The sequence below is a fragment of the Mustelus asterias genome, chromosome 28 (assembly GCF_964213995.1).
Source record: "Mustelus asterias chromosome 28, sMusAst1.hap1.1, whole genome shotgun sequence".
NCBI lineage: Eukaryota > Metazoa > Chordata > Chondrichthyes > Carcharhiniformes > Triakidae > Mustelus > Mustelus asterias.
Window position 1 is genome coordinate 2,049,836 of NC_135828.1, and position 12,446 is coordinate 2,062,281.

General features: G+C 45.3%; 1 protein-coding gene across 1 annotated transcript in view; it reads right to left on the bottom strand.

Moving 5' to 3' along the window:
- The window catches only part of LOC144480179 (serine-rich coiled-coil domain-containing protein 2-like), a 612,858-nt gene that overhangs the window by 172,288 nt on the left and 428,124 nt on the right, over positions 1-12,446 (bottom strand). The window contains exon 7 of the mRNA XM_078199331.1: positions 12,275-12,343. Coding sequence (XP_078055457.1) covers positions 12,275-12,343 — 69 coding nt within the window. The remainder of the gene's footprint in view (positions 1-12,274; positions 12,344-12,446) is intronic.

The window sequence follows — 12,446 nt, forward strand, 5'->3', positions numbered from 1 at the left end:
TGTTAGTGCAATTCTTAGCACAATCAGAATTGTTCAGTAAGTTTTCTTCAATCACAGAATTACATCCAATGTTGGATATGATGTTCTCTGTTTACCTGTGCTGTTATTTTTCTTTGTTCTCTTTTGCAAGCCCGGACTGGTTGAATACAATAAGTAGTTGAGAAACAGATGAGAGGACGTGGTGTTTGACATAATCCACCAGGCCTTGGGGCATACAATCTACATAGCAAGCATCATGTCAGCACTGAAATTTATCGACAACATTCCTTATTTGTGTGGTTGGCAGGGGTATGGGGAAAGGCATTAAGTCATAATGCCCGTTTGGAGAATAGGAGCAGACCCAATGGACCGAATGCCCGTCTTCTGCACCATCACAATTTAGTAATTCTGCGATCCATGGAGCAGGAAGTATTGACGCCAAGGGGACAGAGAAAAAATCTGTCTCAACATGCTCCAGTTGCTCTAACCCACAAAAACAATGTTAAACAGTTGGCATTCTCTACTCAAATAAGCTGTACTGTACAAATAATAAATGCTTAAATTTAATTATCCAATGTACAACAGGTTAGAACTAATTAAATTTCCCTTGGAAACGGAGGCAAATGCATACATTGTGCTCAGTGCACTTCCAGTGAAACCAGGTGCTCCTTTTCCTCAAACATTGCCCTTCACATTCAGCTATGTGGCACCGATGCAAAACTAATAACTTGGAAAGTTAAACTGAATATTGTCTCCTCTCTCTCAGCTCAAACTCAATCACTTGGATGAAACTGTCTACACTTTGCAGCATTGCATGACAGTTTGAGATGACACAGGTTTACTTAGGGGCACAGTCCACCTCTGCAATGCAAGAATAATGCACGTTATCTGAATGAATAGGGAATCGCTCTGGTGATGCAGTGAAGAGCATACACGTCTTTCGGGGAGGGCAAACATCAACTGGCGTCCTGTGCATGGATTATCATCAAGGACCATCCAGCAACACACCCCAAAATCCCCACCCACTCCAGCAACCCTTCCCACCACCACCCTCCCCCCCCCCCCAACACCAAAGTGTACCTTGTTTTATTTCCTCAGAGTTGGTCACCTTGCATGTAATTGTGCAGCATACATACCTTTCTTTAACGTTTTGCCCTAGCTTATCTTTAACGTTGCCTGTCACAGCTTAATCACAAATTCACTGGGTCACCGATTGCCACCCGTCTGCGCATGGTTCATACATGTGTAAAAACCCACTGACCTCACTCTGCTGCAGCCAGCCTGGCAGTACTGCTACATGTGTCTAAATATGACGCACATACATCACCTACCTGTTTGCAACAGCTTTCAGTGAGAGAGCAATAAGTGTGGGTCACCACATTCATTGTCCCTATTTTGTTCACTCTCGTTCTAACAATCTGATGCACCATTCTCACTCTGATTGGCTAATACATCTTCACTGTTACATAACCGTATTTTGGGCATTTGCACAAACTTTCTCTGCTTTTGCGCCTAACCCTGCCCACCAATAACGTGCATCAATTCAGCCAAAAGGTAAAAACACCCTGAAAGACTGCACCTCCTTTGGTGTCTCATCATATTACAGACTTCATTACAACAGCTGTTTCTCAGCAAGAACGAATGAAAAGGGAGAACATGGTTGAAGACCAATAGACAAAAACACATTGCAGCATCTTACATTCATCAAAAAAATCCAAAATTAAAGAAAAGGCAAGGTCAGTAAGATGTACCAAGCCACCTAACGCATGGCCGTGATGATATGAGCAGCATCAGCTATGCTCCTGCCCACTCTGTCCCTCACAATGGAGCAACAGAGCAAACTAGTCCAGCTGTGCATGCACAGCCAGTGACAGAAAGCCAGAGTCTCACAAGGATTCAGCAAACATCAGAAAAGGGTGTGCTGTCACAACTTGCCTTGAAAGGAACATAAAGTATGTTGGGATATTTACAGTACGTTCCCCAGCTGCTAGGTCACAGAGCATTGGGATGAGTTGATTGACATCAAGTTTCTTTTCTCACATTGTTATCTTAAAGCTCCTTTTATAGTGGCTTTATTTGAACTCAATTTCTGTAGGAAACATCTTCTGTTGCAAGATCCAAGTGTTTTAAACCTCTAAAGATGGCTCCCTTATCCCAAATTCATAGATCTCAAGTCTACAAATCCGCCACTGGGGATGGAAGATAGATTCGGAAAAGTAAATATTGGGAGCTGCTCTGAAAGACTCCAAATGGAAACAGGCTTAATCTAAAAGGACAATTTGCATTTGCATGGCATCGTTAACACAACAAAACATCCGAAAGTTTTAATCTTAAAGCAGTTTCTGTGTCCTCACAATGCTACACAAATACACTTTAAAACTCCTCTGTAGTGAGGACTGGCATCAGACAGCAAAGGGCAGCTGGCTTTGTACTTACAAAACTAAAGGGTGAAATGAAGTTCTATTTAAGAAAGCTGTATTGTCATCCCATTCCACAAGATACACTAAAGCAACTCCTCAAGTTTCCTTCAGCTGCACCTCCCAAACCTGCAACCCCGACCACCAAGGCGGACTAGGGTAGCAAACACATGGGAACACCACCACTTGCAAGTTTCTCTCCAAGTCACAAAGCATCCTGACCTGGAAATATTTATCTATTAGCCACAGGTAGGCTTACATTAACTCTGCAACGAAGTTACTGTGAAAATCCCCTACTCACCACAGTCCGGCACCTGTTCGGGTCAATGCACCTAACCAGCACGTCTTTCAGACTGTGGGAGGAAACCGGAGCATCCGGAGGAAACCCACGCAGATATGGGGAGAACGTGTAAACTCCACACAGACAGTGACTCAAGCCGGGAACTGAACCCAGGCCCCTGGCACAGGGAGGCAGCAGTGTTGACCACTGTGCCATCCCTATATCATCATTCCTTCACTGTGACTGGGTCAAAATCCTGGAACTCCCTCCCTAACAGCACTGTGGGTGTACCTACACCACACGGACTACAGCAGTTCACGAAGGCAGCTCACCACCACTTTGTCAAAGGCAGTTAGGGATGGGCAATAAATGCTGGCTGAGCCAGTGCTGCTCACATCCCGGTATTAAATAACTAAACAAAATCCTGGTCAGTGTTGGCTCCTCGATTTTTGGACTAGTCCTATTACAATGTTTTACCCACACCTTCCCCACAACCCCCCCACCCCGCCCCCACTCCACCAGCACATCCACCACCAGCACATCTCCCAACACCCCTCAACCTTTCATTAAAAAATCAATGATTTAGGGGATAATGATGACGGTGAATTTAGCAGGCCCATCACCTTGAAGAGTCAGAGTGTTGTACTATTGAGGCCACGGTGTGTATAGTGCATTGTGACTTTCAAGATCAGTCAAGTAGAGTGGGATTTTGAACCAGCGACAGTGAAGGTCCAGCAATATATTTCCAAGTCAGGATGATGAGTGACTTGGAGGGGAACTTGCAGATGACGGTGTTCCCATGTATCTGCTGCTCTTGTCCTTCTAGATGGTAGTGGTTGTGGGTTTTGAGGGTATTGTCTAAGGAACCTTGTTGAGTTCCTGCAGTGCTTTTCGTAGATCGTACACACGGCTGCTACTGTGCATCAGTAGTAGATGGGTGAATGCTGAAGGGAGTGAATGGGGTGCCCAGCAAGTGGCCTGATTTGTCCTGGATGGTGATGTTGGAGCTGCACTCACCCTGGCAAGTAGAGTATTCCATCGCACTCCTGTACTGGGTTTGGGAACCAGGCAGTGAGTTGCCACTGCAAAATTCCCAGTATTTGATCATCACCAATAACTCACTGCATCTTGGTGATGGTCTCTGAATGCTATATATGACTTTCAGCTTGGTAGTTTCAAAGTTTAATTCGTCCTTAAAATGAAATGGCTTTGATTAATTTCAAGGATTCCTGTTGTGGAATCAAACAGGGATGCTAAGTGCATTAACAAGGTTAAAAACAATGGTCTGCTCAACAACAACTACCTGACTTCTGTAGAACCGATGACAAAAAATCCCAAAATACTTGTCAAAAGGAGACAAGTCAAAGCTGGAGTACCAGGAGTGTTAGAGGTAGTGATCCCAAAGTATGTTTAAAGAGATGGAGTCTGAGGGGGGCTTGCGAAAGGGAGGAAGGTGGAAAGGTTCCAGAATGCTGTGACAATCGAAGATTCTGCCATGGAGGTATGGGTGATCGACTGTCAACAGGATTGGAAAGGATTTCAACTGAGACCAAGACTGAGTGGAGGGGATTGCAGAGGCCAGGTGCAGTGAAGACATGGAGATTGTAAATCTCTATGAACCTTGTGGAGAGGGGGGAGTATCAGTGAGGGCAGCAATGTATAGCAAACAATATGGAAACCACCTATTATTAACTGTATCTCTATTGTTGAGGAAAGTGGGTGCGACCTTTGGCATGATGATAGAGAGGTCAGCAAAGGGAAAGAAAAAGGAATGAATTCGCATTAAAAGGATAAGCATGAGAGAGGAAAATAGAAAGGTCTATTAAGTTTTAGAATGTATTCTTTAATGCCTGTGGGTATTGATGGAAAGGTCAGCATTTGCTGCTCATCCCTAATTGCCCCTGAACTGAGTGATTTGCTGGGCCATTTCAGGGGGCAGTTAAAAGTCAACCACATTGCTGTGGGTCTGTAGGCCAGACCAGGCAAGGATGACAATTTTCCTTTCCTAAAGGACAGGAGTGAATCAGCCAGGTTTTTACAATGGTCACTGATGCTTCATGGTCACCATTACTGAGACTAGCTTTATATGACAAACTGTATACATTGAATTTAAATTCCACCAGCTGCCTGGTGGGATTTGAACCCGTGTCCCCAGAGGATCAACCCGGCCCTCTGAGTTATTAGTCCAGTGACATTACTGCTACCCTACCATCTCCCCCCCAACATCAAAGAGAGGAGCGAGAGGTGAGGCAACATAGAACATAGAAAGCCACAGCACAAACAGGCCCTTCGGCCCACACGTTGCGCCGATCACATCCCCACCTCTAGGCCTATCTATAGCCCTCAATCCCATTAAATCCCATGTACTCATCCAGAAGTCTCTTAAAAGACCCCAACGAGTTTGCCTCCACCACCACCGACGTCAGCCGATTCCACTCACCCACCACCCTCTGAGTGAAAAACTTACCCCTGACATCTCCTCTGTACCTACCCCCCAGCACCTTAAACCTGTGTCCTCTCGTAGCAACCATTTCAGCCCTTGGAAATAGCCTCTGAGAGTCCACCCTATCCAGACCCCTCAACATCTTGTAAACCTCTATCAGGTCACCTCTCATCCTTCGTCTCTCCAGGGAGAAGAGACCAAGCTCCCTCAACCTATCCTCATAAGGCATGCCCCCCAATCCAGGCAACATCCTTGTAAATCTCCTCTGCACCCTTTCAATGGCTTCAACATCTTTCCTGTAATGAGGTGACCAGAACTGCGCGCAGTACTCCAAGTGGGGTCTAACCAGGGTCCTATAAAGCTGCAGCATTATCTCCCGACTCCTAAACTCAATCCCTCGATTAATGAAGGCTAGTACGCCATACGCCTTCTTGACCGCATCCTCCACCTGCGAGGCCGATTTAAGAGTCCTATGGACCCGGACCCCAAGGTCCCTCTGATCCTCTACACTGCTAAGAATGGTACCCTTCATTTTATACTGCTGCTCCATCCCATTGGATCTGCCAAAATGGATCACCACACACTTATCCGGGTTGAAGTCCATCTGCCACTTCTCCGCCCAGTCCTGCATTCTATCTATGTCTCGCTGCAACTTCTGACATCCCTCCAAACTATCCACAACACCACCTACCTTGGTGTCGTCAGCAAACTTACCAACCCATCCCTCCACTTCCTCATCCAGGTCATTTATGAAAATGACAAACAGCAAGGGTCCCAGAACAGATCCCTGGGGCACTCCACTGGTCACTGACCTCCATGCAGAGAAAGACCCCTCCACAGCCACTCTCTGCCTTCTGCAGGCAAGCCAGTTCTGGATCCACAAGGCAACAGCCCCTTGGATCCCATGCCCTCTCACTTTCTCAAGAAGTCTTGCATGGGGGACCTTATCGAACGCTTTGCTGAAGTCCATATAGACCACATCCACCGCTCTTCCTTCGTCAATGTGCTTGGTCACATTTTCAAAGAACTCAACCAGGCTCGTAAGGCACGACCTGCCCCTGACAAAGCCGTGCTGACTACTTTTGATCATACTAAACTTCTCTAGATGATCATAAATCCTGTCTCTCAGGATCCTCTCCATCAACTTACCAACCACTGAGGTTAGACTCACCGGTCGGTAATTTCCCGGGCTGTCCCTGTTCCCTTTCTTGAATATAGGGACCACATCCGCAATCCTCCAATCCTCCGGAACCTCTCCCGTCTCCATCGACGATGCAAAGATCATCGCCAAAGGCTCCGCAATCTCCTCCCTCGCCTCCCACAGTAACCTGGGGTACATCCCATCCGGTCCCGGCGACTTACCAACCTTGATGCCATTCAATAGTTCCAACACATCCTCTTTCTTTATGTCCACATGCTCGATCCTTTCTGTCCTCCGCAATCCAGCAGTACAACCACCCAGATCCCTTTCCACCGTGAATACCGAGGTAAAGTATTCATTAAGCACCTCCGCCATTTCTAACGGTTCCGCACAAACTTTTCCCCCTTCACCTTTTAAGGGTCCTATGCCTTCACATCTCATCCTTTTACTCTTGACATATTTGTAGAAAGCCTTGGGATTCTCCTTAATCTTACCCGCCAAGGTCTTCTCATGACCCCTTCTCGCTCTCCTAATTTCCTTCTTAAGCTCCTTCCTACATCGCGTATACTCCTCTAAATCCTTAACACCTCCTAGCTCTCTGAACCTTCTGTACGCCTCTCTTTTCTTATTTACCAGGTTCATCACAACCTTCGTGCACCACGGTTCCCGTACCCTACCAACACCCCCCTGTCTCATCGGAACGTTGTCATGCAGAGCTCCAGACAAACATTCCTTGAAAATCCTCCACTTTCCTTCGGCACTTTTCCCCAAGAATGCCTCCTTCCAATTTACCCGTCTAATTTCCTCCCTGATGACACTGTATTTCCCTTTACTCCAGAGAAACACTTTCCTAGCCTGCCTGACCCTATCTCTTTCCAATGCTATCGTGAAGGAGATAGAATTATGATCGCTATCCCCAAGATGCTCACCCACCGAGAGATCCTCCACCTGTCCAGGTTCATTAGCCAGCACCAGATCAAGAACAGCCTCTCCTCTAGTAGGCTTATCCACATACTGTGTCAGGAAACTCTCCTGGACACACCTAACAAACTCCTCTCCATCCAAACCCCTAGCCCTAGGGATATTCCAATCTATGTTTGGGAAATTAAAATCTCCCATCACGACAACTCTGTTATTCCTACATCTCTCCAGGATCTGTTTCCCCATCTGCTCCTCAACATCTCTGTTACTATTGGGCGGCCTATAGAAAACACCCAGCAAAGTTACCGACCCCTTCCTGTTCCTAACCTCCACCCACAGAGATTCCGTAGTCAGTCCCTCCACGGCGTCCACCTTCTCTACAGCCGTGACACTATCCCTGATCAACAGTGCCACTCCCCCCCCTCTCTTGCCTCCCTCCCTGTCCTTCCTGAAACATCTAAAACCCGGCACCTGAAGCACCCAGTCCTGTCCCTGAGACATCCAAGTCTCCGTAATGGCCACCACATCACAATTCGAAGCAGCAATCCACGCTCCAAGCTCATCCACTTTATTCACTACACTCCTGGCATTAAAATAGACACATCTCAGACCTTCAGCCTGAGCACTTCCCTTCTCCCTCACTCGTCTAACCTCCCTCTTACCCTGTCTACATTCCTTATCTATTTGCGAGCTAACCTCCTCGCTCTCAGTCCCCTCATTCCGATTCCCTCCCCCCAACCTTTCTAGTTTAAAGTCTCACCAGTAGCCTTAGCCAACCTTCCCGCCAGGATATTGGTCCCCCTGGGATTCAAGTGCCACCCGTCTTTTTTAAACAGGTCACACCTGCCCCTAAAGAGGTCCCAATGATCCAAGTACCCAAATCCTTGTCCCTTGCTCCAGTCCCTCAGCCACGCATTAATTCTCCACCGATTCCTGTTCTCACTCTCCCGCGGCACAGGCAGCAATCCCGAGATTACTACCTTTGCATTCCTCTTTCTCAGCTGTCTACCCAACTCCCTATATTCTCTTTTCATGACCCCTTCCCTCTTCCTACCGATGTCAGCAGTACCTATATGCATCACGACCTTGGGCTCCTCTCCCTCCCCCTTCAGGATTTCTGGGACTCGACCAGAGACACCCCGGACCCCTGCACCAGGGAGGCAAACCACCATCCGAGAGTCCCGTCTGTGTCCGCAAAAACGCCTATCTGACCCTCTCACCGTAGAGTCCCCAATTAGCACTACTTGAGAAATGGCAAATGAAGCTTTGTACTGCAGGAGAAGGAAGCTGCTGTGGCACAAGATTTCAGTAATCTCAATGCAGAAATAAATCTTCAGAAATTAATTCTACTCAGACAGCTTGTGTAATTTGACAAGCACAGGCAGTTTAGAAACTGGAGTATAACATCTGGGAATGAAGACCAATACCTTTAAACCACATAGCTGAACAGTGTCACAGTGCTGAGAATACAGAGACACACAGTTTGGAACTGTTTTACAGCTGTTGTGGAATTGCAGTGTAACAGTGATACACAGCACCATGGTCCACTTTCAGGAAAATGCTGCTGCGAAATCAACATACTCCGATTACATTTCTTAGTGTTTTGCTGGCTGTTCCAGAAGCTTGAGTGCTGACCCACAGCAGAACCAATTTTGACCAAATAATAGAACTTAGTAAGGAAAAGCTCATTTAGCCAAGAACCATCCATCACAGAGAGATTCTGAAAACAAGTCGTAAACAATAAGTGGTCAATTTACAATGTTAAGTGCGGCTGAGCAGGTGAAGACTATTTGTGTAATTGATTCTAGCTATAGCTAAAGGTTAATGATTTGCACAGAGGGACATAATGTTCTTCAACTTTAACTGAAAGGTACACAAACTTCCTGAGGTCAGTGAGGGCAGACAATCAGATTTCGAATCATTGAGACTTGACAGAGTGTATATGGAAAGGATGTTTCCCATTGTGGGAGAGACTAGAACAAGGGGACAGAGTTTAAAAATAAGGGTTGCCCCATTTAAGATGAAGAAGATAATTTTAAAGAGTTTTTGAATCTCTCTTCCCCCAAGAGTGGTGGAGATGAAGTCAGCGAATAATTTTAAAGCAGAGATAGGTAAGTTCTCAACTAACAAAGGAGTCAAAGGTTATTGGGGGAGGCAGAGAAATGGAGTTCAGGCAACAATCAGATCAGCGCTGCTTTTATTGAATGGCAGAACAGGCTCGAGGGGCTGAATAGCCTACTCCAGCTCCAGATTCTCCTGTCATCATCGGATTTCACTCTGCATGTTGTAGCTTTTTAGATTCTCATAGGGGTGGGAAGTAGGAGTGGAACTTCTGACGTCATTGTATATGGGGAGTGCCCTGAAAATTATTTTCTTTATATCCTCCAAAAGCCTCATGGTGAATAAGTCCTGCCCTGGCTCGATCTACCAGAATGCATCACCTTACATTTATCTAAATTAACCTCCATCTGCCATTCATCAACAACTGGCCCAACTGACCAAGATCTCATTGCAATCCTAGATAACCTACTTCACTGTCTACTATGCCATCAATCTTAGTGTCATCTGCAAACTTACTAACCATGCTTCCTAAATTCTCATCCAAATCATTAATATAAATGACAAATAACTGTGGACCCAGCACCAATCCCTGAGGCACACCGCTGGTCACAGGCCTCCAGTTTGAAAAACAACCCTCTACAACCACCCTCAGTCTTCTGTCATCAAGCCAATTTTGTGTCCAACTGGCGACCTCACCCTGGATCCCGTGAGATGTAACCTTACGCAACAACCTACCATACCGGTACCTTGTCAAAGGCCTTGCTAAAGTCCATGTAGATAACATCGACTGCACTGCCCTCATTCATCTACCTTCTTGGTTATCCCTTCAAAAAACTCAATCAAATTCGTGAGACATGATTTTCCACTCATAAAGCCATGCTGACTATCTCTAATCAGTCCTTGCCTCTCTAAATGCCTGTAGATCCTCTCAGAATATCTTCTAACAACTACGCACCACAGATGTGAGGCTCATTGGCCTTTAGTTCCCAGGCTTTTCCCTGTAGCCCTTCTTAAACAAAGGCACATTTGCCACCCTCCAATCTTCAGGCACCTCACCTGTGACTATCAATGATTCAAATATCTCTGCTAGGGGAACCGCAATTTCCTCCCTGGTCTCCCACAATGTCCTGGGATACACTTCATCAGGTCCTGGGGATTTATCTATCTTGATGCGCTTTAAAACTTCCAGCACCTCCTTCTCTGTAATATGTACACTCCTCAAGACATCACTATCTATTTCCCTAAGTTCCCAAACATCCATGCCTTTCTCAATAGTAAATACTGATGAGAAATATTCACATAGAATCTCAACCATCTCTTGTGGATCTGCATATAAATGACCTTGTTGATCCTTAAGACGCTCTATTCTCTCCCTGATTACTCTTTTGCCCTTTATGTATTTGTAGAAGCTCTTTGGATTCTCCTTTGCCTCATCTGCCAAAACAATCTCATGTCCCTTTTTTGCCCTCCTGATTTCTCTCATAACTCTACTCCTACACCCTCTATACTCTTCAAGGGAGTCACTTGATCCCAGCTGCCTATGCATGTCATATGCCTCCTTCTTCTTCTTGACCAGGACCTCAATATCCCGAGTCATCCAGGATTCCCTACTTTGACCAGTCTTGCCCTTCACTTTAAAAGCAATGTGCTTACCCTGAACCCTGGTTAACACACTTTTGAAAGCCTCCCACTTTCCAGATGTCCCTTTGCCTTCCCACAGACTCCTCCAATTAACTTTTGAACGTTCCTGTCTAATACCATCAAAATTTGCCTTGCCCCAACTTAGAATTTTAACTTTTGGGCCAGACCTATCATTCTCCATAGCTATCTTAAAACTAATGGAATTATGGTCACTGGTCCCAAAGTGATCCCTCACTAACACTTCTGTTACCTGCCCTTCCTTATTTCCCAAGAGGAGGTCAAGTTTTGCCCCTCTCTAGTCGGGCCATCCACATACTGAATGAGAAATTCCTCCTGAATACACTCAACAAATTTATCTCCATCCAAACCCCTAACACTATGGCTGTCCCAGTCAATGCTGGGAAAGTTAAAATCCCTTACTATTACCACCCTATTTTTCTTGGAGCTATCTGTAATCTCCTTACATATTTGCTCCTCAATTTCCTGCTGACTATTTGGGGGCCTATAGTACAGCCCTACTGAAGTGATTTCCCCCTTCTTATTTCTCAGTTCAACCCAGATAGACTCAGTGGGTGAACCTTCGGATATATCCCTTCTCAGTACTGCCGTGATGTTTTCCCTAATCAAAAACGCAACTCCCCCTCCAAAGATGTGCGGGTTAGGTTGATTGGTCATGCTAAAAATTGCCCTTGGTGTCCTGAGATGCGTAGGCTAGAGGGATTAGTGGGTAAAATATGTAGGGATATGGGGGTAGGGCCTGGGTGGGATTGTGATCGGTGCAAACTCGATGGACCGAATGGCCTCTTTCTGTACTGTAGGGATTCTATGATTCCTCTCTTAGCTCCTGTTCTATCTTTCTATAGCCTCTGTACCCTGGAACATTGAGCTGCCTGTTCTGTCCCTCCCTTAGTCATGTTTCAGTAATAACTATAATATCCCTGATAGCTTTGGAAAACCTACTGTTTCTTGTGGTGGAATTTGTTGGAGAAATTGTGTGCGAATCAAATGAGCACAATTAAAAATTGGCTACAAATGTAATTCTTGTTTCAAATTCCCACATATTTGTACACAGCTGTGCTCAGGTTTAGGTGAATTTAGCCATTTAACACTTGGAGAGAGCAACAACTTTAAGAAAAAATGGTAAATATTTGCCTGTTTGGGATAGAAGAGTTAGAAAATTTAAGTAATTACAATGAGGTTGTGTACGCAATGCAATAATGATTTGTCCTACCATGTATTGTGTTAAGCAATTTGGCTTATATTAATTTCAATACCAAAGGGAATATTTCACATTTCTTTCCTGTGTGGCCTCAGTAACATAGATAGAAACTGTACTTAAATATCTTTCTATATTCAATACCCTGCATGCGAAGGAAAGAGGAACAATTTACCTTATCTGTAGAGTTTACAGTCTCAGCTTGTTCTTGTGTTGGTGATATTACTGGAGACCCATCGTCATTCTGAAAAACAAGGAAAGATACAGGAATCTGAACCAAGTGGTTTCCAAAGAGTAAGATAAGAGGAAGGTCAACCAGTATTTTGTCATGTTTAGTTTAACTACAT